The 27,987-nt window shown below is 38.3% G+C and overlaps 1 protein-coding gene across 3 annotated transcripts in view; it reads right to left on the reverse strand.

The window, feature by feature from the left end:
- The window catches only part of TRPC6 (transient receptor potential cation channel subfamily C member 6), a 145,328-nt gene that overhangs the window by 54,565 nt on the left and 62,776 nt on the right, over window positions 1-27,987 (reverse strand). For all 3 annotated transcript variants that reach the window (XM_063608763.1, XM_003828393.6, XM_055094780.2), the window contains exon 2: window positions 11,033-11,807. In XM_063608763.1, coding sequence (XP_063464833.1) covers window positions 11,033-11,807 — 775 coding nt within the window. The remainder of the gene's footprint in view (window positions 1-11,032; window positions 11,808-27,987) is intronic.

Raw genomic sequence — 27,987 nt, forward strand, 5'->3', positions numbered from 1 at the left:
AAAGTCCCATTCTCTGTCATAAAATAGATTAATCGTCTTCAAACAGAGGTACATGAATACTTGCCAAGTGGCTGTAGAGTATGGATAATTTTTAGGGAATCAATTTGCAGATCTCCACTTTCCTAAAATGGATTTCCTTGAAAATACATCTTTTGCTCGCCCACCCACCCATGTAGCAAGCAAGAGAGAGTCCCCCTTTAAACAACAGAGCGTCCCCCTTTTACAGTATCCAGCTATTATAAACCCTGAAGGGCTTCCTGTATTTCCCTGAATGAATACACATTTCTGCTGAAGATGAAGCTGAATGATAGAAATGCAGCACCTTGGGGAGGAGCCAAGATGGCCAAATAGGAACAGCTCCGGTCTACAGCTCCCAGCGTGAGCGACGCAGAAGAAGGTGATTTCTGCATTTCCATCTGAGGTACCGGGTTCATCTCACTAGGGAGTCCCAGACAGTGGGCGCAGGCCAGCGGGTGCGCGCACCGTGCGCGAGCCGAAGCAGGGCGAGGCATTGCCTCACCTGGGAAGCGCAAGGGGTCAGGGAGTTCCCTTTCCGAGTCAAAGAAAGGGGTGACGGACGCACCTGGAAAATCGGGTCACTCCCACCCGAATATTGCGCTTTTCAGACCGGCTTAAAAACGGCGCACCACGAGACTATATCCCACACCTGGCTCGGAGGGTCCTACGCCCACGGAATCTCGCTGATTGCTAGCACAGCAGTCTGAGATCAAACTGCAAGGCGGCAGCGAGGCTGGGGGAGGGGCGCCCGCCATTGCCCAGGCTTGCTTAGGTAAACAAAGCAGCCGGGAAGCTCGAACTGGGTGGAGCCCACCACAGCTCAAGGAGGCCTGCCTGTCTCTGTAGGCTCCACCTCTGGGGGCAGGGCACAGACAAACAAAAAGACAGCAGTAACCTCTGCAGACTTAAATGTCCCTGTCTGACAGCTTTGAAGAGAGCAGTGGTTCTCTCAGCACGCAGCTGGAGATCTGAGAACGGGCAGACTGCCTCCTCAAGTGGTCCCTGACCCCTGACCCCCGAGCAGCCTAACTGGGAGGCACCCCCAAGCAGGGGCACACTGACACCTCACACGGCAGGGTATTCCAACAGACCTGCAGCTGAGGGTCCTGTCTGTTAGAAGGAAAACTAACAAACAGAAAGGACATCCACACCAAAAACCCATCTGTACATCACCATCATCAAAGACCAAAAGTAGATAAAACCACAAAGATGGGGAAAAAACAGAACAGAAAAACAGGAAACTCTAAAATGCAGAGCGCCTCTCCTCCTCCAAAGGAACGCAGTTCCTCACCAGCAACGGAACAAAGCTGGATGGAGAATGATTTTGACGAGCTGAGAGAAGAAGGCTTCAGACGATCAAATTACTCTGAGCTATGGGAGGACATTCAAACCAAAGGCAAAGAAGTTGAAAACTTTGAAAAAAATTTAGAAGAATGTATAACTAGAATAACCAATACAGAGAAGTGCTTAAAGGAGCTGATGGAGCTGAAAACCAAGGCTCGAGAACTACGTGAAGAATGCAGAAGCCTCAGGAGCCGATGTGATCAACTGGAAGAAAGGGTATCAGCAATGGAAGATGAAATGAATGAAATGAAGCGAGAAGGGAAGTCTAGAGAAAAAAGAATAAAAAGAAATGAGCAAAGCCTCCAAGAAATATGGGACTATGTGAAAAGACCAAATCTACGTCTGATTGGTGTACCTGAAAGTGATGGGGAGAATGAAACCAAGTTGGAAAACACTCTGCAGGATATTATCCAGGAGAACTTCCCCAATCTAGCAAGGCAGGCCAACGTTCAGATTCAGGAAATACAGAGAACGCCACAAAGATACTCCTCAAGAAGAGCAACTCCAAGACACATAATTGTCAGATTCACCAAAGTTGAAATGAAGGAAAAAATGTTAAGGGCAGCCAGACAGAAAGGTCGGGTTACCCTCAAAGGGAAGCCCATCAGACTAACAGCGGACCTCTCGGCAGAAACCCTACAAGCCAGAAGAGAGTGGGGGCCAATATTCAACATTCTTAAAGAAAAGAATTTTCAATCCAGAATTTCATATCCAGCCAAACTAAGCTTCATAAGTGAAGGAGAAATAAAATACTTTACAGACAAGCAAATGCTGACCGATTTTGTCACCACCAGGCCTGCCCTAAAAGAGCTCCTGAAGGAAGCGCTAAACATGGAAAGGAACAACCAGTACCAGCCGCTGCAAAATCATGCCAAAATGTAAAGACCATCAAGACTAGGAAGAAACTGCATCAACTAACGAGCAAAATCACCAGCTAACATCATAATGACACGATCAAATTCACACATAACAATGTTAACGTTAAATGTAAATGGACTAAATTCTCCAATTAAAAGACACAGACTGGCAAGTTGGATAAAGAGTCAAGACCCATCAGTGTGCTGTATTCAGGAAACCCATCTCACGTGCAGAGACACACATAGGCTCAAAATAAAAGGATGGAGGAAGATCTACCAAGCAAATGGAAAACAATAAAAGGCAGGGGTTGCAATCCTAGTCTCTGATAAAACAGACTTTAAACCAACAAAGATCAAAAGAGACAAAGAAGGCCATTACATAATGGTAAAGGGATCAATTCAACAAGAGGAGCTAACTATCCTAAATATTTATGCACCCAATACGGGAGCACCCAGATTCATAAAGCAAATCCTGAGTGACCTACAAAGAGACTTAGACTCCCACACATTAATAATGGGAGACTTTAACACCCCACTGTCAACATTAGACAGATCAACAAGACAGAAAGTCAACAAGGATACCCAGGAATTGAACTCAGCTCTGCACCAAGCGGACCTAATAGACATCTACAGAACTCTCCACCCCAAATCAACAGAATATACATTTTTTTCAGCACCACACCACACCTATTCCAAAATTGACCACATAGTTGGAAGTAAAGCTCTCCTCAGCAAATGTAAAAGAACAGAAATTATAACAAACTATCTCTCAGACCACCGTGCAGTCAAACTAGAACTCAGGATTAAGAATCTCACTCAAAGCCGCTCAACTACATGGAAACTGAACAACCTGCTCCTGAATGACTACTGGGTACATAACGAAATGAAGGCAGAAATAAAGATGTTCTTTGAAACCAACGAGAACAAAGACACAACATACCAGAATCTCTGGGACGCATTCAAAGCAGTGTGTAGAGGGAAATTTATAGCACTAAATGCCCACAAGAGAAAGCAGGAAAGATCCAAAATTGACACCCTAACATCACAATTCAAAGAACTAGAAAAGCAAGAGCAAACACATTCAAAAGCTAGCAGAAGGCAAGAAATAACTAAAATCAGAGCAGAACTGAAGGAAATAGAGACACAAAAAACCCTTCAAAAAATCAATGAATCCAGGAGCTGGTTTTTTGAAAGGAGCAACAAAATTGATAGACCGCTAGCAAAACTAATAAAGAAAAAAAGAGAGAAGAATAAAATAGATGCAATAAAAAATGATAAAGGGGATATCACCACCGATCCCACAGAAATACAAACAACCATCAGAGAATACTACAAACACCTCTACGCAAATAAACTAGAAAATCTAGAAGAAATGGATACATTCCTCAACACATACACTCTCCCAAGACTAAACCAGGAAGAAGTTGAATCTCTGAATAGACCAATAACAGGAGCTGAAATTGTGGCAATAATCAATAGTTTACCAACCAAAAAGAGTCCAGGACCAGATGGATTCACAGCCAAATTCTACCAGAGGTACAAGGAGGAACTGGTACCATTCCTTCTGAAACTATTCCAATCAATAGAAAAAGAGAGAATCCTCCCTAACTCATTTTATGAGGCCAGCATCATTCTGATACCAAAGCCTGGCAGAGACACAACCAAAAAAGAGAATTTTAGACCAATATCCTTGATGAACATTGATGCAAAAATCCTCAATAAAATACTGGCAATCCGAATCCAGCAGCACATCAAAAAGCTTATCCACCATGATCAAGTGGGCTCCATCCCTGGGATGCAAGGCTGGTTCAATATACGCAAATCAATAAATGTAATCCAGCATATAAACAGAGCCAAAGACAAAAACCACATGATTATCTCAATAGATGCAGAAAAAGCCTTTGACAAAATTCAACAACCCTTCATGCCAAAAACTCTCAATAAATTAGGTATTGATGGGACGTATTTCAAAATAATAAGAGCTATCTATGACAAACCCACAGCCAATATCATACTGAATGGGCAAAAACTGGAAGCATTCCCTTTGAAAACTGGCACAAGACAGGGATGCCCTCTCTCACCGCTCCTATTCAACATAGTGTTGGAAGTTCTGGCCAGGGCAATTAGGCAGGAGAAGGAAATAAAGGGTATTCAATTAGGAAAAGAGGAAGTCAAATTGTCCCTGTTTGCAGACGACATGATTGTTTATCTAGAAAACCCCATCGTCTCAGCCCAAAATCTCCTTAAGCTGATAAGCAACTTCAGCAAAGTCTCAGGATACAAAATCAATGTACAAAAATCACAAGCATTCCTATACTCCAACAACAGACAAACAGAGAGCCAAATCATGAGTGAACTCCCATTCACAATTGCTTCAAAGAGAATAAAATACCTAGGAATCCAACTTACAAGGGATGTGAAGCACCTCTTCAAGGAGAACTACAAACCACTGCTCAAGGAAATAAAAGAGGATACAAACAAATGGAAGAACATTCCATGCTCATGGGTAGGAAGAATCAATATTGTGAAAATGGCCATACTGCCCAAGGTAATTTACAGATTCAATGCCATCCCCATCAAGCTACCAATGACTTTCTTCACAGAATTGGAAAAAACTACTTTAAAGTTCATATGGAACCAAAAGAGAGCCCGCATCGCCAAGTCAATCCTAAGCCAAAAGAACAAAGCTGGAGGCATCACACTACCTGACTTCAAACTATACTACAAGGCTACAGTAACCAAAACAGCATGGTACTGGTACCAAAACAGAAATATAGATCAATGGAACAGAACAGAGCCCTCAGAAATAACGCCGCTTACCTACAACTATCTGATCTTTGACAAACCTGAGAAAAACAAGCAATGGGGAAAGGATTCCCTATTTAATAAATGGTGCTGGGAAAACTGGCTAGCCATATGTAGAAAGCTGAAACTGGATCCCTTCCTTACACCTTATACAAAAATCAATTCAAGATGGATTAAAGATTTAAACGTTAGACCTAAAACCATAAAAACCCTAGAAGAAAACCTAGGCATTACCATTCAGGACATAGGCGTGGGCAAGGACTTCATGTCCAAAACACCAAAAGCAATGGCAACAAAAGCCAAAATTGACAAATGGGATCTAATTAAACTAAAGAGCTTCTGCACAGCAAAAGAAACTACCATCAGAGTGAACAGGCAACCTACAACATGGGAGAAAATTTTCGCAACCTACTCATCTGACAAAGGGCTAATATCCAGAATCTACAGTGAACTCAAACAAATTTACAAGAAAAAAACAAACAACTCCATCAAAAAGTGGGCGAAGGACATGAACAGACACTTCTCAAAAGAAGACATTTATGCAGCCAAAAAACACATGAAGAAATGCTCATCATCACTGGCCATCAGAGAAATGCAAATCAAAACCACTATGAGATATCATCTCACACCAGTTAGAATGGCAATCATTCAAAAGTCAGGAAACAACAGGTGCTGGAGAGGATGTGGAGAAATAGGAACACTTTTACACTGTTGGTGGGACTGTAAACTAGTTCAACCATTGTGGAAGTCAGTGTGGCGATTCCTCAGGGATCTAGAACTAGAAATACCATTTGACCCAGCCATCCCATTACTGGGTATATACCCAAGTGACTATAAATCATGCTGCTATAAAGACACATGCACACGTATGTTTATTGCAGCATTATTCACAATAGCAAAGACTTGGAACCAACCCAAATGTCCAACAATGATAGACTGGATTAAGAAAATGTGGCACATATACACCATGGAATACTATGCAGCCATAAAAAATGATGAGTTCATATCCTTTGTAGGGACATGGATGAAATTGGAAACCATCATTCTCAGTAAACTATCGCAAGAACAAAAAACCAAACACCGCATATTCTCACTCATAGGTGGGAATTGAACAATGAGATCACAAGGACATAGGAAGGGGAATATCACACTCTGGGGACTGTGGTGGGGAGGGGGGAGGGGGGAGGGATAGCATTGGGAGATATACCTAATGCTAGATGATGAGTTAGTGGGTGCAGCGCACCAGCATGGCACATGTATACATATGTAACTAACCTGCACAATGTGCACATGTACCCTAAAGTATAATAAAAAAAAAAAAAAAAAAGAAAGAAATGCAGCACCTTGGCTCATGTTGGGATGTTCTGATTTCAGATGGAGAGTGCAGGGTGGAGACAGAAACAAGGGCCATTTTTTATGACTTTGCCTCTTCATTTGCCAACAATTGTCAAAGAATGAACGCTTCTTGAGTGAGAGTCCAGAAAAAGTTAAGCAAAGACAGCATCAGCAGGGAATACTGAATACCAAACAATGCTTTGTCATGTATTGAAATGTAAATGATTCCTTATATTATTCTTAATATCTTTAAGATGTATCATTCACTAGAAAAGTATCTCAAACAGGCAAGGCAGAAAAGCTTAGTGAGAGTGATTCTTTTAAATGTGACTTGGAATGGTTTACAGAACTCAAAATTTTTACAGGAAAATGGTCAAAACCCATGGATGAAACTTTTATGTGTTTTCTTTCTGATTTAGAATTTTAATCTAGTAAGATAGTTATCAAATCATATCTAGAAATATTTATTCCTACTACTATTTATCCTTTTAAAATTTTATTCCATAAAACCTTTAATAATTTATATATCCTATCAACAAAGACTAAAATAACATACTGGCTGCCATACCAACTAATTTTTAGCTACATATATATATATATATAAATGGTGTATATATACGTGGTATATATATATATACACACACAATATAAAATGTGTGTATATATATATACACAATATAAAATGTGTATATATATATACAATATAAAATGTGTGTGTATATATATACACACACACATTTTTCTTTCCTTAAATATATAGCCAAAGTGTGAACATGATGAGTACCACTAAAAAATACATCCAGTAAGAATTATGTCACATAGTTAAAATTTGTTTTTCAAAATGTATTTTTTCTTTTTTTTTTTTTTTTTTTGAGACGGAGTCTTGTTCTGTTGACCAGACTGGAGTGCGGTGGCGCAATCTCAGTTCGCTGCAACCTCCGCCTCCCAGGTTCAAGTGATTATCCTGCCTTAGCCTCCTGGGTAGCTGGGATTACGGGTGTGCGCCATCATGCCCAGCTAATTTTTTTGTATTTTTAGTAGAGACAGGTTTCACCATGTTGGTGAGACTGGTCTCAAACTCCTGACCTCATGATCCACCCGCCTCGGCCTCCCAAAGTGCAGGGATTACAGGTGAGAGCCACCGTGCTCGGCCCATATTAATTATTTTTAACAGCTGGGTTGATTTTTGTAGTTTTTGATCTAATATACTAATAATAGATATAAAGACAACTCTTTCTGGAGTATTTTCAATACCCAGAGCCTTTTAGCAAGAGGAAATGAAACAAATTCTAAAATTTCATATATATGTGTGTGTTATATGTATTTTATTTATATATGATATACATGTTGATATCTGTATAAAGGGATTTTAAGAGACTTTACAATAATAAAAGCTATAATATGAGGAATCACATTTGTGAAGGAAATTGGACTGAAAATATAACCTCAAGGAGTAAAAGGAAAGATGCAGCTATTCTGAACATTAAAGAAGATGTTGTTCGCTTAGTTGATGGTGGGCATGAAATCATTAAAGCATTTAGAGTCCTTTGCATATATCTGAAGGAGAATTGAAGAGTTCTATTCTTAAATGGCAATATGTACACCATGCAGAAATTATATCCCTTAAAAATATTTATACTTACAGAAGACAAAAAATAGATATCAATTTTAAACTGTGTGAATGAACACAGAGTTTTTCAAACATCTTTCAGATGGAAAGGGAGCAAAATACATACATACATACATACATACATACATACATACATACATACATACCATGAACAGGGAGGATCTCCTGTGGCCAATACAATCTCTCAGGTCCCTGTGAGGCTGACCAGGCCTAAGCTATCCAGCCCTCAGTGACTTTTATTTCCTGAGACTCTAAGGGAGTTGACTATTTAAAAAGATTAAAAAAAAAAAAGACTGAAAGGATATGTGCTAGCATGTTTGTAGTGTATCAGTGTTTATTTCTTGATGGCTAAAATTAGGAATGATTTTTTAAACTTCCTTCATTTTTATATTATTATTTTCTAACATGGCTATATATTACTTTAAAGTAAGAAAAAAGAAGTTATTTTTAAGGGTAGAAGCAGCAAACTCAGCAGCAAACCTCACCTCAGAGACACCAACTTCTCTATTCCTGTAAGGTCCCACCCTACTGTAAACTGAGACTGGGATGCTGGGACAAGAGTTAGTGTCCCAGTAGCCATGGGTGGTGGGGGAATGTTATTTCCCTGTGAGTTTACACACAAAGGCAAGGGAGGCTCACCCTTGTATGCGGCAGTTCTTTCATCTGCTGTCCAAACTAATCTCAGAGAAAAAGAATATTTGTTTTAATGCTTGATACCTGGCAAGGAAGAAATCTTTTCTTGTTTGTTTTTGTAAAAAGGCCTTAAAAATCAAGCCAGTAACTGCCCTTTCTCCTTGTGCAGTAATTTTGAGTTAGGTTTCTAATTATAAAAATTGTCAAGTTCTAGGATATACTTTATAAAAGCATTTTTTAAACTGCTACTCTTGTTTAACAGTAATCTAATTTTTGAAAGTGATTTTTAGAAGACATTAGTAACATACTCCTAAATACATTTATGTTTTCAGTTAGATTTATCTTTTCTTTGCCTTGAAACCTTCATAGAGGCAGGGCATTAGCAAAAAGGTATGCATGTCCAGAGGCTCTAGGTAACTGCTCAAGACAATGGAGCAAATAGGGAAGCATAAATGGGAGGAAAGTGGCTAATCCATACACTTCACACTGATGACAGCAGAAAGAAGGGTGTGATGAACAAACAGAAGAATGTCCAGATCTTTACGTCTTCATCATCGTGTGGAGGCCTCAACATTTTGCAATGCATTTAGGGACCATGAAGAATTTACATCCTGGTTAAATGTGATTCTTCCCACCTTTCAGCCACTAGCCCCCTCCTCACTCCATAAGGTCATGCCTAATATGATAGTTACTACACACAGATCTTTTCTATCACATTGGATTATAAACTAATTGAGGACAGGATTGCTGACTGAATTGTCTTTGTATTTTGTACTACCTCGCCATCCTCATCCTCAACTGTCCCCAGTAAAAAACAGCAGGGACTCAAAAGATGTATGCCAGTGAATTAATGAACAAATAAAGAATATAATAGTCTTCAGTGGTTTAGAGAAAGCATGTAAACAAGGATACAGTAAAGGAAACAGAAATGTTGAAATTAGGCAAAATTAGTAATATAGATTTTGAAAATAATTAATATTAATCAGAGTTCAAAATGCTTTAATTTGAATCAGGTGAAAGTCTCTGTGTCCTAGGAGTCAAGCGAAAAGTAGGTAAGAATCTGAGACAGGGTTAGAAGGACCATTTACTTGTCTTGCCCTGTTAGCTGCCAGGTAGCTGGAGGAAAAGCACCTTCCTCTACCTTGGGAGCCAAGCACATACTGAGCGATTCAGTAACCGTTTTCCTCCTTCTAGCCTTTCTGGATAGACTGGACCTGAGGATAGATGGACACATGACATCTGATACTGGGGTGAAACATCAGTGACAGTGGCACCAAGAAGCTGCTCAGGAAAGACTGGGCTGTAATCCCTCAAGAAAAGAGTATAGAAACAAGCATTCTCTCAGCATATAGAATAGAAAAAATGAAACCAATATTCACTTCTGTAAAACATTGTACTTGATGAATCAAACCTGTTTCCAACCTGCATTATTTAGTAAAGGAGATAAGTGCATCATAAATAACAATAATCCATGGTAAAAGGTGATGGGCATTAGAGGATCAGAACTACCTCAAACAGGTAGAGGGAGTTTAGAGATACCTGTGGGGAAGATCTTAGCTAGGGATGCAAGCTTTCATCCTCTCCAAGTGGAGCACAGCCCTTATGGATAATGGCAGCATCTGACACCATTTATCTCTCCAGATACCTCTTATTAAGAGATTGACTGGTCAAAGTTCTAATTTCCTACTATTTCATATCTATCATGTTTTGCTTTTGCTGGTACACCTTGGCCTAAAATATCTTTTCCCTCATTCTCTGCCTTCCAAAATCCTACTTGTTCCACCATATACAGCTGAAATGCCAACTTACACATACTTCCCTGCAGCCTAACCGGAATTAAATATTGTTTTCTCTGAACTTCTACAGTATGTTGCTTTTACCTCTACCTGGTAGTTTTGTTTATTTTTTATTCATGTGTGCATTTGTCTCTCTAGTCAACTGTGACTTCCTTAAGCTTATTCTTCTTTCTGACCTCAACAGCATCTATCACTGTGCTCTGAACATGGAAATAGTGTTTTGTGGGAGGAAAAAGCCTGGCCTTTTCAGAGTGCAGTATACCTGGATTCTGAACCCAGCTGTGTCATTTCCCATTTGTTGATCTTGGGCATTAGCGAAACTTTCTATGCCTTCATCTACCCATCTAGACAGGAACTAATAATAGCTTCTCAAGGGGAACGGATAAAGATTAGATATAATAAATGAAAAATGTCTGGCAGACGGTAGAGCATCACTAAATGGTAGCGATCACAACTTTTGCTACAATGATTATAATAAAGAGCTTGTTGAATAAACTTATAAAATGACCCAGTGTCCACAGTAACTAGCACAGTGCTGAGCACATGGTGGAAGCTGCTAAATACACCTTGACTCTGGCTTGTGGAGGGTGAAGTCTCTATTGTTAGTGACCTACCTTGAACTCTTTCTCAATATTGGCCAGAACTGCCAGTTCATTGCTAAGTTCTAAAGCCGTCATGACTGGATCTTCACTAGACAATGACAGGTAAGCCGGACTTGCCAGGCCTTTATAGGCATTAATCCTAGATCTGGAGTGGCTAAACGAGTCATGCTTCTGTTTCTGGTTGCAGTCATTGCACTTGCAGAAATAATCATGAGGCCGTTCAATCCTAGCACCCTTCCGCAGGAGGGTATGCACAATTTCATATTCCTGGCAGTGGGCAGCCAGAATGATTGGAGTCACATCATGGGAGAACCGTGTCCCATCTTCATCATAGGCATAAAAATCATCTTGCTGGAGTTCAGACTGGCTAGGGCTGGTTGCTAACCTCTTGCCTTCAGCAAAAGCCGGATGACTGAGAATTGCTTCCACAATCCGAACATAACCTTTACTAATAGCTAGGAGCAAAGCATCCCCAACTCGAGAGAGGTTTTCTTTCTTGAGAAGAAGTTCTGTAATTTCCAGATGCTCATTGGCCACTGCCAACTGTAGGGCATTCTGGCCCATGTAATCCACACAGTTAACGTTGAGTGAGCGGCATTCTTCTAACATCTTCCGCACCACTGGGATGTTACCATATTCAGCTGCATCCAAAAAGCGTTCCTCCTCTATAGATAGGCTTGTTGAGCGATCACTAAACATGTATGCTGGTCCTCGATTAGCTAACCTTCTCCCCTTCTCACGGAGAACTGTCTGCCGCCGGTGAGCCAGTCTGTTGTCAGATCCCCGGCTGCAATAAAACAGAAAGATTGTAAACAAATCACATTAAGAGCATTTTAGTGTGCCAAATGACTTGCCATTCATCTAATACAATCCTCAAGTATATTAGATGTTGTCTCATCATCTCTAGACCTACTATATTATAAAATGAAGATGCATTTATTTGTTAATGGATTCCAAGAACTTCACGTCTAAGAAAGCCAAGCACTTTGCAGATTTTAACATTCCCATTTGGGGTGGAGACTAGCAATTGCCATAATTACTCTGTGCCATTCAGATAGAAACTAATGTACTATATAGATGGTATAGACTTAGGAAAGATGTCTATATCCATACCCTCTTATCCATATTCAGTCACAATGTGATGGAGAATATAAGACTACATTTTAAGAAGTAGAGACAATAGCAAATCCATTCAAGTTAACAAATATTTATTGAGTCCTTCTGATGCCAGGTCTAGGAACTATATTCGGTCCAAGAAGGCCAATAGTGAAAAAACAAATAGATGCTTTTTCCTGCCTCTACAAGTCTTATAGACCAAAGGGAGAGATGGGCAATCAGCATATTGCTTTGTTATCAGCTGCTTAATTATAATGATAAGCCTATAATGGGGCATCTATCCCAGATTCTGAGAGAAAATGACAAGCTGAAAATGGAAGGATAAGTAGAATTCAGGTGAGAGTGTACTTCAGGAGGGTGAGACAGGGGTTAGGTATAGGTAGAAAGTTTTCTCTAGCAGAGGTATCAGCTAGATGTTAGAGTACAGGTTTCATTAATATGGGCAATAAATGCTTGAACTCTGCTGTCCTAAAAATCACTGCAAACTGGAGAAAATTGTAATCAAGTTGTCAGGTAGGAAAAAACACTTCTGCGGTGCAGGCTGTGGTCAGAGCAGTGGCCAGCCTTCAACGTAGTCCTTCAATCTGTGATAAGAAGGGAAAGTGAGCTGGGTGCTATGGCTCACGCCTATAATCCCAGGACTTTGCAGGGCCAAGGTGGGCGAATCACTTGAGCCCAGGAGGTCAAGACTAGCTTGGACAACATGGCAAAACCCCATCTCTGCAAATAATAGAAAAATTAGTGGTGCATGGTGGCACATGCCTGTAGTCCCAGCTACTCAGGAGGCTGAGGCAGAGTATCAATTGAACCCAGAAGGTCAAGGCTGCAGAGAGCCATGACTATGCCTCTGCACTCCAGCCTGGGTGATAGAACAAGATCCTATATCAAAAAAAAAAAAAAAAAAAAAAAAAAGGAAGGGGGGTGTGATTCTTCCTCTGATCAAAATGCTATAATGAAGATTTTTTCATTATTAATTCATAACTTCGTGTCTTAAGGTCTTTTGAGCGTCAAGGGATCTCATTACAATTAGAGGTTCAACTCTTACCAGTATCACTAACTGAACCCAAAGGCATGTTTTTGCAGAACTGGAACAGGGCCAGGTTATAGGGGAGGCTAAAGAGAAAGAAAAAGGTGTGATAAATGAGTATTCTTTCTTCTCTTTATGAATGTTCCAAGATTCATCCCTCTTTAAAAACAGTCACAAACTTCCCAGTATAAAGAGGACAATAAAAAGATCCAAGGGCCTCATAAGCTATCTTTCCCTCCAATATGTTCAGGTCTGGAGAATCTTAGTTGCTTTCCCTACTGGCCTTTATCAATCTTGATTCCACATCTCCAGACAGTGCTGTCTGTGGCAATGTGATGGACAGGAATAGAAAGGAAGATAGTAAAGTTTCAGCAACTCACAAACAGATTTTGCTTCTTGGAAGAGCTTGAAGAGTATACTGCCATATTGACAAATATTTTTCATAGATTTTCATTCAACAGTGATTCCTTTAACTATCCAAGTCCTATCCAAAATCAACCAAACTGATGTTTTTTTCAAAGAGACAACTTTGTAAGTTTCAAAAATGACATGAAGGGCCAATATCAAGTTATACAACCTAATAATAATTTCTAAAATGGGTCATTAGATAATACATATGCAACTTTTATTATAAGAGAATAGCATCTGTAACTATTTTGTCCCATAGCTATTACTTTGTTTTTAATTCCATTTTTAATTTTAGTAAAGTTATACATGTGCATATTTTAGTTTATTCTCTGTATGTCTTGATCTCCAGAGGTGATACATTTCAATTTAACTATTTTAGCTGGTTACTTTATAATTTTAAATGTTATAACCACATAGCTTTGGTTATATTGTTACTTCTTGATTTTTCAGGTTTGGCATTACCTATGGACTTCCCATTACACCATACCTTCACGTATCTCTCTCTCTCTAACACACACACACACACACACACACACACACACACACACACACAGACCCCCTTCATGGTCCCTTATCTTTCCAGAATTGTTATATCATGACTTTTTTTTAGATAACTATTTACTGTTTAAAACATGACAATGCAAGTGCTAATCATGGCTAAGTGGTATACTATAGTGTCTTTTCAGGTACAGCTTCCCTATAACCTTAAACCTAATAGATAAAAATTCTCTTCATTTTCTCAGTGCTCTATATACATATGACTAATTCAATCAAACTCTCTTCTCCATCAATATAAGTCTTATTTTAATACATTCTACATATTATGTGGGTATTTTTTTTTCAATTTTGGAAAATCTGGACCAGTTGCTGTCTAGACTTGATGCATGTATGTTCTCTTTGAATCTTCCTTTGGTATCATTCCAAGGATTCTCTTCACTTTGCTTTTGTATTGGGGTCCTTGTTTTCTGTATCCCAGATCTTCTTTTATCTGAGCTGACTTCTTTGTTCTAGTATAGCACATCTTCCAACAGCTGTCTAATAAAGCATGCATAGGTGAATTTTTAAAGAACGTGTACATCTAAAACTGACTTTGTCCTACCTCTAAACTTAACTGATAGTTTGGCTGGGTAGAGAATTCAAGGTTGAGGATAATTTTGGAGGCCTTGCTGTAATAAATTATAGTTTTGTGGCTACTATTGAGAAGCATGATGCAATTTTGATTCTGGATATTGTCTTTGTCTCTGGTGTCCTAAAATTACATGGTTGTTTATTGAAGGGAGTCTTCTTCTCCTCCACATTGCTGCCCATTTAATCTGGAGTAAAAAGTGTCCTTTTCTAAGAAATAGTCTTGCCCTATTTATCTGATCATTTTGTTTTCTGCTTTCAATGTACCATTTCTGGAACTCCTTCTTTTTGATGTTGGACATCCTGTAATTGTCCTTTAATTTTCTTATCTTTTCTATTTCCAATTATTTATGTTCAATATTATTTATTATATTCTGGGAAATTTCTTCAACTTTAGATTATGAAAATTGCTATTATATTTTTAATTTTCAAAAACACCCTTTATTTTCAAATGTTACTTTTTATAAGACTTTTCTGCTTTTAAAGGCACAAACATTTTTTCTTCTCTCTCTGGGGATGTTAAAGATTGCACACATCACAATTTAGAGAACTTACTCCTGAGTTGCTTTTTTGTGTTTGTTTGCTTTGGTCTCTGTATTTCATAGTAGAATTTTTCCTCGTATAGCTAGTGATTCTTAGTAGATATTCTTTGCTTCTTTTTAAAGAAATATTCCTTATAATGTCTTTTCTAAGAGAGTATAATTTCCCCTTATAAAAACTAGAGTGAGCCTAATGTTGGTTTTGGCAAAAGGTGATGTCTGAGTTAGGGTGAGTTTCTAGAAGAATCACATTATTTCTGAGTTAACAAGATGGATGAGGTAGAAGAGACAGGAGATCATCAAGGTTTATTACATGAGGAAACATCCATCATCTTCCTACTGAAATTCTTAACCCTCTTCCCTTCTCTCTGTCACTTTTCTGGCTTCTACTAACTTCTTAAGGCTTTCACTTCCTCTCTCTTATCTTCTGTATTTATTGCTTTGCGTAGTTTCTATTGTAGACAAGAGGAAGTTCAAAGATTAGGGGGAGAGACAGTATCTTCCAAACATGAAGAATGCTTTGAAAAAGAAAAACTGTAAATTTAAGGGAGAAACAAAATAGGATCAGGGATCTATAAAAGTAAGATGAAAGTACTGGGAGTGAGAACTTGCAAGATAAGTTCTCATGTAACTAAAAAAATGACACAAAACTGACACAAAATAGTAACATATCAAAACATCAAGAACAAGCTCCATTTTTTTCATCCATTAAAATGGGAGAAATAATTATTCTGACCTATCTCAAAGGACTACTTTCAGAGGTAATTGAAATTATGAATGTGGAAAGCATTTTAGGTTGGATTTAAATTTTTTTACAGCCACATCCATAATAATAAGCACATATATAGCACTTTAAAATAGGAAGGACACTTGGACTTCATCATTTTTCAGCTGTTATGCAATAAGAAGACCTATGAAAAAAGGCAAGGACTGAGATGGTAATTGATATAAGTTGTTTTGTCTTTCCTCTTTTTTTTTGAGACAGGATCTCGTTCTGTTGCCTTACTAGAGCCGCAACCTCCCAGGCTCAATCAATCCTCCTTCCTCAGCCTCCTGTGTAGCTGGGACTAAAGGCACATGCTACCTCACCCAGTTAATTTTCGTATTTTTTTTAGAGATGGGGTCTCGCCATATTGCCCAGGCTGGTATCAAACTCGTGGGCTCAAGTATCCTCCCACCTCAGCCTCCCAACATACTGGGATTACAGGTATGAGCCACCACACCTGCCCTTTGTTTGTCTTTTTAAAGAAAGAAAAATAATAATTAGCAGCTTTACTTGTATCTCAATTTTTAATCTGGTTTACAAAATTTTATTTTTTCATCCAATACTAAGTTTACATTGAGCTAAATAGAATGTCTGAGTTGTGACATCTTTTATTCTAAAATTTTAAAATCACAATCTATGACTTTCCTGCCCATTTATTTGAAAAATGACAAGTTCTATCTTGGCAAGCCACTAACCCTAATGATGTATCTTATTTCCTTCTAAATTACTGTGGCTTTTGTACCTATAACTTCTTGAAGGAACAGCAAAGATATTTCCGTAGAATTTTTTTTTTCAGTTTTAAAGCATCTTCTGTCTTAGTTGTTGTGACCACACATATTAATCATATGCAATGATATAACTTTTAGATACATTTTTATAAAAAGGCCTAGATTATCATAATCTGTTTAGCACTCTGTCAACTATATATGAGTCTGTGACAGAATTACAACTCGGTCATTCTGTATCTGAAAAGTCACAATGTATCTGATACATTTTTGTTTGTTTTTGATTATTTTACGAATATTACAACAGCAGGCACAATGAATTTTTATTGTTTTAGGCATATTACAAATGCAGGCCCAATGGATTCAGCACCCCTTGCATGAGTAGTAAGACACAGTAAAAGCTGCTTGTATGTTGTTGACAGAACAAAACGCATGCTTTGCTGCTCTCCTTATCTTTCTTAACTGCAGCCTGGAGAAGCAATAAAAGATTCTACTTGTATTTTTATGTCACAAGTGGTGTTGCTTAATCCCTGCCTCTCCTATGCAAAAGCAAAATGTGTAAAACAACTTTTTAAGTAACAGGTATTTGAAAGCAATTCAGGAAAGATACTAGATGTTACTAGATTATATTACAAACCTCTCTGCAAATGGTTTTTATAAAACTATGTTGTAGAATTTTACATTAATAGCAAATGAAACCTAGCAAAATCATCTGTTAAAAAAAGGAACAACTCAGCCCATAGCTCCATAGCACTACTTCAACAAAAGACATTTTCATTTCAGCTAAGGGGCACACTTTTCAAATTCGGCTCTTCTATTTATGAAAATATTTATTAAGAAATTTTCTTCACCCATTTAGCCACATTTAGCATGGTTAAAAGATTAGTAACCTACATTTTCATGTCTGTATTTTTACAAGGTGTTTATCACAACATATAAATACTGGTTCTAAGAAAGAGTAATTAGCCACCACCCCTATGGCACTCAAATGTAGATTAGGTCATGAAAACCATGTTTTTACATACCTCATTTTCCTGATCTTTTTAGTACTTGTTGCCCCAGATAGTGAGACATGGAATAATCCATCTCTATTGAAAATGCCAGCAAGGCAAATTAGCTTCTGAGTAGAGTGGATTGCATGCTAGAGTCCACAGCATGTGTAGTAATTCTCTCTACTTCCTGTTCAACTATGATACACTTTTATAACATGGAACTGCTTTTATACAAACTAAGCTCCATATTAAGTACTTAGCTTAACTTTGACTTTGTGCTTTAAAAATCCTTACAAATATTTTAAAGCACAATTCTATTACAGCAGAAGTTCTAAAACTGTAAATGGAATGTAACTATTCCAGGCAGTGTGGTCAGCCACAAGCGTAATGTGGATTCATCCTAGGAAAGTAGAAATAAAAGAAATTCCAGAATTTGCATTTTATTATATGCACAATTATCAATGGGAATAATTAGACTCAGATATTTAGAGATTAACATTATACACAACTAGCAAGTTTGCAAACCACTTTAGGGAGATGAATGAAAGAAGTCATTTGTTCTCATTTTACAACACTGACACTGTTTTTGCCCTGACTACTTAATCTCTGGGCACATACCCTATGCTCTTCCTCTGGGGCTGAGGAAGCAATAAACAATTAAAGTGGTTTTCCTTAGTCCTATGAGAGCAATGATGATTTTGCCTTATTCACACTGAATTCACCCCTCTTTGCAGAGGGACACATTGTAAACTCTCAGTACAAAACTGTGGAATACATTAATCCCTCCCGTTAAAGGAATAAAGTTTAGAGCTTGTTTGTTCCCTACTAACCTGACTGCAAACGACTACAATGTACAACCCTACACAGAAAAAAGGAACAAAATATAAAGGTTGAGCCACAGTGTGTTCTAGTGTAAATATAATATTTTATATTCATTTCAAATAAGTAGTGAGCTCAACAGGGGACAAAGGAAGTTGAAAGCCGTGTTTTTAATGGCATCCTTGTGTCTTGTTCATGATCCAGAAGCAGAGATTTTCTTGACTTTAGAGGTGGAACTAGGGCCAGGTGCGGTGGCTCATGCCTGTAATCCCAGCACTCTGGGAGGCCTAGGTGGGTGGATCACCTGAGGTCAGGAGTTTGAGATCGGCCTGGCCAACATGGTGAAACCCTGTCTCTACTAAAAAATACAAAAATTAGCCAGGCATGGTGGTGGGGGCCTGTAATCCCAGCGACTTGGGAGGCTGAGGCGAGAGAATAGCTTGAATCCAGGAGGCAGAGGTTGCAGTGAGCCGAGATCACGCCACTGCACTCCAGCCTGGGTGACAGAGCAAGACTCAGTCTCAAAAAACAAAACAAAAAAAAAGAAAAATAAAGGCAAAACTAATATTTTCTCACCCTGTTCTCTCTCCCTCTTGTTTAGAGGGTGAGAGAGTGAGCACCCATCTTCACAGTGAACTCCCAAATCCCTTGAACTTCCAGATAGTCTTCTAGATAGCAATTCTTCATTTTGATTCAATTAGTTTCAATTCTCCTCACGAACTCTTCTCATTTCTTCAAATACTAACTTGCTGTTTGATCAGTCACACTACATCACACCCTGCCTTAGTATTCTATGAATGAAATGGTAAGAGCCTGAGCTACTTGTCACTTTCAGTTGGGAGCCAGCAAAAGTGTGACTGAAAAATGTCAGGTGCATGTAACAAATTTTTGGTCATCATTTCATTTGTATCATCATGTCATTTGTATCATCAATTGACATCTTGTTTGTGTAAATTAGAACTCAAACTGTGTGAGAGAATGAAATTGTGAGTAAATAACGGAAGTTATAGGAACTTGCCTTTTTATAAAACAACATCTGACATGTCATTGTTCCCTTTTAGTTTCTCCTTGGTGGTTTAATTCATTGTTCCCTTTTAGTTTCTCCTTGGTGGTTTAATTTATTTCATGTGTCATGTCTTCCTACTTTGAAATGCTCTTTGGAAGAGTTTTGGGGCCAGACATTTATGGTGAGAATAATTAAGGACAAGTTGAGGGAAACTGAGAACTGAGTCCTTGGGGATCTGAACTTGAGAAAACTTTGAGGAACTTTGCAAAATATTTGGAAGAACAAAGTTTTAAGAACAAAATAGAGTACTCTTGGGAATATTAAAAAGTTTCTTTGTAATACCAGCAAACTATATCCAAATTATCTCATCAAAGAAGAGGTTTAAATTCTTTGCTTCTGTTATCAGTGACTGCCATCATCATGTGTATTACACAAGCACATTTTCCAATTCCTCTGCATAAGATAGATTCTGGGGAGGAAAAAACACACTTCAATTATAAGACAATCTAAAAAAATTTAATGAAGGAATTCTAGGAGTATGTGTGCAGAAGTTAGGGAAATCCAACATGGCACCATGAAGTGCCCACATCTAGGACAATGTAGGCTTAAGTCTGAAGGGGCATAATGAGGGAACAGTTACCAGAACAGGATAACCATAAGACAAGGGACACCTGACAGTGGCCCTGACCTTTTATGAAGGGTGACAGCCCACCATCAAGGAGAGAGCCAAGGGAACTGATACTCTGACCTCACTCTCCTGCCCTCTGATGTCCCACAAGTGCCTCTGATGGGCTGAACTCAGACTAGTGCTGGGGGACAAAGAAGCCCATTGATGCAGTCCACACAGGTCTGCATTGGTGCTATTCCACAGTCAGAGAACAGTACGCAAAACATGAAGACTAGGCCAGGACGACCAAGCCAACAACACCCAGCATATGCTCTAGATGCAATAATTTGACTTTGCCATAATTAACTCCTTGCTCGGGTGATGGGTGCACTAAAATCTCGGAAATCATCACTAAAGAACTTATCCATGTAAAACACAACCTGTTCCCAAAAAAAACTACTGAAATAATTTTTAAAAGATTTTAAACTACTAGAGAGAGAGAGAGGAAAAGAAATTACTGATGAAAACATATGCACCAAAAAAATGGTAAGTGTATTTTTGATGATGGGTAACCACGGCATCATCAGTTCACGCCTTTCTGAGCTTATTTTTCCCTTCTTTAAGCTGTCAAGAAAGACACCCACATTCAAGTTCATGCAGTCCATTATCTTAAAAAATTAACTTGTAACTAAGATTCATCCATAGAAATTCTAAGTTGAAGTTCATATGAGGCTTAGGATGAACAACTCTGATGTGGAGGGGGAGAAGAAGGATAATCTGATGTCATAGAAACATTCAAAATGTGAAGAGCACAAGCTGAAGCTGCTGATTCCCAGAGATAATGGTGCTGAAGAAAGACTTTGATAATAGGTCTGGAACATGCTCTAACTCTCCACAATGGGGGATAGCTCCAAATGCTCACAGTACAGGTTTCACTCTATATGTGACTGCTATGTGTAATAGAGTACATGGATAGGGAAATTGGCAGGACCATGCAGCACATAGCTTTCATTTATTGAAACCAAAATTGTGAAATGCTTTTCTTTGCTGATGTGATATGATTTCAGACATCATTATCAACCCTCACACCCACTACCACCACCGGGATCGTAACAGTTCATTCATTCATTCATTCATCAATTCAAATATTTACTGAACCTCAGCTTCCACATGTTCTAGGCACTGTGCTAGGCACATTGGGGGTACAGCCACAGAAAAATAGGGTATGGCAGAAAAAAAGAGAATAAGCAAAAGACTACAGGGTGATGAATGTTACCAAAAAGGAAGTAGTGTGGCATATAAATGATTAGCAAACAGTTTTCAACCCAATCTGAAGGTCAGGGAAAGCCTTCTGAGGACATGTCACTTAGCCTAAGAATGAAGGAGAGTTAGCTGAGAGGAGGGAAGAGGAGACTCAGCCCGCAGGCAGAGAAAATCACAGTTGTTTAAGTCAGCAGCCCAGAAAAAACCCTGAAACATGTTTATTATGGCTGGAACACATAAGAGTTCCCATCCCCAACACGATTTCTGGTTCCTGGCTCAATTTAACCAAAGGTCTAGCACTCAGGTTTAGAAGCTAAACATCCATTGATATTCACAGTTTAGCACTTAGCACTTCTACTGTAGGGCAGAAAGGTAAACATTAAGGTAATTCCTTAACAACAGGATTCCAATTTAGGAGATTCAAGCTTCAAAACTGGGAGACTGGATTGCTGCCCCAAAAGGTTTTGTTCTGAAGGGTTTGGAGCTTATATAATTCAAGATCTCAAGTTGAGAATAACTGTGGACAAATTGAGGGAAACTGAGAACTGAGTCCTTAGGGACCTAAACTTGAGAAAACTTTGGGGGAACCTTGCAAAATATTTGGAAGAACAAAGCTTTAAAGAAAGACATGCTGAGTTGGGAATCCTTACTCTGTCAGTTACTACCTGCGTCATGCCTCTGAGCCTCGGATTCCTTAACTGTAAAAATGGAAAGGGAACAGCATCAAGGATAGCAGTTACCTGTTAGGGTTACTATGAAATTGGTGATTTGTGGAATTCTGCTTAAGGTAATTCAATGCCTCATCTGTCATGGACTTTAAATCCTTCTTAATCATAATTATTCAAGACTTTCCAGTTAGAAGATGTGCTGCTTAATAAAGGAGATAGAAACTAAGAAATCATTAAATGGCTTCTCTTCCTTTAATGCCAGCTGTTACATCTGCACCATGTGTCCAAAGAACACAGTTTGACCTCGTTTGTTTTTTTTTGTTTGTTTGTTTTTTCCCTTGCTGTGATGTCAATATGGCCAAATGGGCATTATGTTTTTAATCTTCAGAATACTCTGTGCTTTGTTTTGCTGCCACTGTTCTTAAAGTGTATTCTATTCTTATACCTTCATCTGTGACTATATATTTCCCTTTCCCTTCTTACCTATATTCTTTACACCTGAACTTATCATTGAATTCCAGTGCCAAGCACAGAGCCAGACACAAAATGTTTTATGCATCTACAAATGAATAAAAAAGCAACAACAGAAAGAAGAATATGAAAAGAAAAATGAATGGAGAGCACCCTAGTTTGTCACAGTTTTAGGAGTTTCTCAAACTATTTTACTCCATTTCAAGAAACTTTTTAAAAATTAGAATTTCACAGTATTTTAAACTAATTTTTACTTGTCATAAAGTGAAATGTACTTATCCACCCTAAGTAAAAATGAAATATAGCAATTTGATGGAGTTTGATTTTGAGTATACTAATCATGTCAAGTAAATTATAAGTTTACTATATATTTACCCCTGTTTCTCTAGCTTTATCAATAAAAATATTATATAAACTTGTAGGTACACATATATTAAATTAATTTCACTAAGGCTAGGAGGATGGAAATTGATATTTATTAAAAGTTTTTACTATGACCAAATAACTTTATAGGTGTTATTTTATTTAATTTTCACGGCATTTGGTGAGGTTGGCTTTGTTATTTCACTACATGAAGAAATGTTTGGAGATCACTCCTGAACAGGCATGGCATATATAAGGAAAAATGTTTGGGGGCTTTTGTTTTCTGAATTTATTTTAAAATGCAGCTGGGAAAAAAAAAGCAGAGTTTCAATATCCCCTCCCCAAAAACTGTGAAAATTTGTGGATTTCAACAATACCTAGGATTAGTTATGAACTGATTGATACATAGAAACTTCCCTCTTAAGTTCATGCTAGCAATGCATGGTAAGGCAAGACTGTAAACCTAGGTTTGCAGATGTCCTATTTCATTTCTTAAATCTTATTTTTTATTATTGTGACGCACACATGCTGAAAAGAACTACAATTTTAAGATTAATAACAAAATTAACACCATTTTCCTACCCATCCCCACTTAAGAATGTGATCAGTGATCATTTTAAAGACCTCTGTGTGCCTATTTAAATTACTATCTTCCCCTGAACCCCAACCACCAACCATTATCTGGTTTTTATGTTAAGCACTCTCATATTTTTTATAGCTTTTCCATCTTTGCATGCCCTAAACAATACAAATTAGCTCAAAAAAAGTAAGTACTTAGCACAAACTTGGTAGAATAAGGAAGGGAAATACTGCCACTGCTATACTCTTAGAGGAAGGCTCCTAACATGAGATAAGCAGAGCAGAACCTGTGGTTCATTATCTGGCTCCAACTTCCCTGAGAGTTTGCAAGAGCCCCTGTAGGTTGGTCAGGGGGTGACCATGAATTTCATCCTGGGAACACAGGGTTCCTCAGAGCTGCAGCAGCTGGCCGAGTAGCCAGCAGGGCATCTGGCCATGCATCTGCTGCTGTCTACTCTCTTCTCTGCTATAAAAGAGCAGGTCAGAACACATTACCTTAGAGGCGAGAGAGGGCTGACCCTCACTGAACTCTTCCACATTGCCTTTAGGAGTAAGGCTGTCAATCAAGGTTTTTTGCCATGTTTCCCCTTTTGCCCACATTTTTTTAAAACCAATTTTACAAAAGCAAAACACTGAACTACGCTGAAAGCTACATAATATGAACAGCCAGTAGCTGGAAAGCTACCCATGATGTTGAACCAGAATGGAATTTGTCTATATCCATTTGCAGCTGTATTCAGCTTTCAGGGATGTGATCAATGTGCCTCTACTTACAATAGTATGTTCAAGCTATAAAAGTTATATGACTTCCCTAAAGGAAGGTGAAAAGGAAAACAAATTCAGTGAAACTAGTGAAGCCATTGCTTTGGTATACCATAAAGCAAATCTAGTTGACTAAAGCCTTGGTGTTTTGGTATAACATGAAAGAAAAGTTCTATTTTCCACGGACAAATTATTCTTATCTTACCCTTTTTCTCTTATGGTAAGAATGCTTGTTTTCAGTCTTTACAGATATAACTCAAACCATTTTTACTAATTGTATTTTTATTCCTATGCTAGTAAATTTAAATTTGAGAACTCTGCCGAAGGCTCATGTTTCCTCTATGTATCCTACTCGGTGATTCTTTATTACTGCCATTAGTCACTGACTGAATGCTAGTTATTTAAGTGTCTGCATTCATGGAATACATTTCTGCATTACTTCCACTTTACCCACCAAAGTAATAATGATAGAACCACAAATTGTAAGTTCCATAAGGGTATTTAAAATTGTTTCAACCTTATCACTTTTCAAGTAACTGCTTTAAGTTTTTCTAGAGGAGGGAATATATAAAAATTATTAATTATATTGTTAATTTCTACCTGAAGAAACCAAGATACAAACTAACTTGCCCAATGTTAAACAGCTACTTAGAACCCTGAGCTGTTAGATCATTTTTATTCCAAAATGCTATTACCTAAAAACAAATGTTATTGAAAGGAAATTAGTTTCTGGTCCTGTTAAGGAGAATTTTCTTATGATGAAGATCCAGTTCAATAAACAACATATTGTTCTCTAGATATTCCCATAGCTGGTGTTAAATTTGTTCCCATTTATACTGTGGCCAATGAAAGCAGAAGAATTGGCCTAGATTAAAAAGTTGTTTGAGTCAATAATCCTCAGATCTTAGCTGGAGCTCAGAGTTGTGATATACTGGTATATCTGCTCATGAGATGTTATTGTGGAACTTAATCAATAGAATCAGCCAGATTTTTGCCACCATTTCTGTTGAAAGAAAAGCATCATTTGCCCTCTTTGGTCTTCTGTTTCCTTGCTTTTAAAGTAATCTCTCTTCTGCACAGTAAAGGATACAATCAATAAAGTAAAGAGACAACCCACAGAATCAAAGAAAATATTTGCAAACTGCCCCTCTGACAAGGGATTAATAACCAGAATATATAAAGTGCTCAAACAACCATATAGGAAAAAAATTAATAATCTAATCAAAAAATAGGCATAATATTTGAATAGACATTTCTCAAAAGAAGACATACAAATTGCAAATAGAAATATGAAAAGATGCTTAACATCATTGATCATCAGAGAAATGCCAATCAATACTACAATGAGATGTCATCTCACCCAAGTTAAAATGAATTATATCCAAAAGACAGGCAATAACAAATGCTGGTGAGGATGTGAAGAAAAGGAAACCCTTGTACAGTGTTGGTGGGAATGTAAATTGGTACTATGAAGAATAGTTTGGAGGTTCCTCAAAAAACTGAAAATTGAGCTGCCATATGATCCAGCAATCCCACTGCTGGGTATATACACAAAAGAAAGGAAATCAGTATATCAAAGAGATGGCTGCACTCCCACGTTTGTTGCAGCACTGCTTACAATAGCTAAGATTTGGAAGCAACCTAAGTGTCCATCAACAAATGAATGGATGAAGAAAATGTGGTACTTATACACAATGGAGGACTAGTTAGCCATAAAAAAGAATGAGATCCAGTCATTTGCAACAACAGGATGGAAGTGGAGATGATTATGTTAAGTGAAATAAGCCAGGTACGGAAAGACAAGCTTTGCATGTTCTCACTCATCTGTGGGAGCTAAAAATTAAAACAATTGAATTCATGGACACAGAGAGTAGAAGAATGGTTACCAGAGGCTGGGAAGGGTACTGAAGGTTTGGGAGGAGTTGGGGATGGTTAAGGATAAAAAAAGAAGAAAGAATGAGTAAGACCTACTATTTGATAGCACAATAGGTTAACCATAGTCAATAATGACTTAATTGTGTATTTAAAAATAATGTGAAGAATGTAATTGAATTGTTTGTAACTCAAAGGATAAATGCTTGAGGGGATGGATACCCCATTTTCCATGATGTGCTTATTTCACACTGCATGTCTGTATCAAAACATCTCCTGTACCCCATAAATATATACACCTACTATGTACCCACAAAAATTTTTTTAAATAATTTTAAAAAATCAAATAAGATAAATAAAGCAACCTCTAAGGACCCTTCCAGTTAATACAACATTTAATTCTATTTCTCTGTTTTAACTAAGTGGAATATTTACCTTCATTTTCCACCGCTTTGAGGACACAGACTAAGCTAAATAACCTAGTCAGGTGAGAACTTGGTGAAAACATGCTACAAAATGATGTTCTCTCCAATATCTGCTTCACCCATCTTGATCCTTATGTCAGCTAGTGGCACCCCAATTTTCTAGTTACTCAGAAAAAAAAAAATCATGGTGGTGTCCTGGGCTTCTTTCTTTCATACTCCAAAACCATTTAATCAGGAAATCCTGCTTATTTTTCAGAATTCTGAGCTGTATCTCAAAATGTATCCAGAATCTGAACACCTCTTGCTACCACCCCAGTCCAGGCATCTAGATACTAGATCTAGATTCGATGACCTGAAAGGCCTGGCACAATCTGATCTTTACTGAGTGAGGGAGTCAGAGAGTTAAGAGAATCAGTACAATCTCACCTGTACTAATTCTCTTAACTCTCTGACTCCCTCACTCAGTCTCTCTGCTCCAGCCACACTGATCTGCTTGTTCTTCCTCTACGTACCAAGCTTGCTTGTGCTTTTGCACTTTTCTCTACCCTCTGCCTGGAAGCTCTTATCCTGATACCTGAGCACACACTCTCAATTCATTCAGGTATTTCTTTACTTAGAAGTCACTGATATGGTTTGGATTTGTGTCCCTGCCCAAATCTCATGTTGAATTGTAATCCCCAGTGTTGAAGAAGGGGCCTGGTGGGAGGTGATTAGATCATGGGGGTGGATTTTCCCTTTTCCATTCTCGTGACAGTGAGAGAGTTCTCATGAGATCTGGTTGTTTATAAGTGTGTCTCACCTCCCGCTTCACCCTCTTCCTCCTTCTCTGGCTATGTAAGAAGTGCCTGCTTCCCCTTCGCCTTCCACCATGATTGTAAGTTTCCTGAGGCCTCCTCAGCTATGTTCCCTGTACAGCCTGCAGAACCTCTTTTCTTTATAAATTACTGAGTTTCAGGTAGTTCTTTAGAGCAATGTGAGAACAAACTAATATAGAAAATTGGTAACAGAGAAGTACAGCATTGCTTTAAAGATACCTAAAAATGTAAAAGCAACTTTGGAACCAGGCAATGGATAGAGGTTGGAACAGTTTGGAGGGCTCAGAAGAAGACAGGAAGATAAGGAAAGGTTTAGAGCTTCCTAGAGAGTTGTTAAATTGTTTTGGAGGGCTCAGAAGAAGACAGGAAGATGAGGAAAGATTTGGAACCTCCTAGAGACTTGTTAAATTGTTGTGACCAAAATGCTGATAGTGATATGGACAATGAAGTCCAGGCTAAAGTGGTCTCAGATGGAGATGGGAACTTATTGAGAACTGGAGTAAAGGTCACTTTTGCTATGCGTTTGCAAAGAGGTTGGAGTCACTGTGCCCTTGCCTTAGGGGACTGTGGAACTTTGACCTTCAGAGTGATGGATTTAGGGATCTAATGGAAGAAATTT

The sequence above is a fragment of the Pan paniscus genome, chromosome 9 (assembly GCF_029289425.2).
Source record: "Pan paniscus chromosome 9, NHGRI_mPanPan1-v2.0_pri, whole genome shotgun sequence".
NCBI lineage: Eukaryota > Metazoa > Chordata > Mammalia > Primates > Hominidae > Pan > Pan paniscus.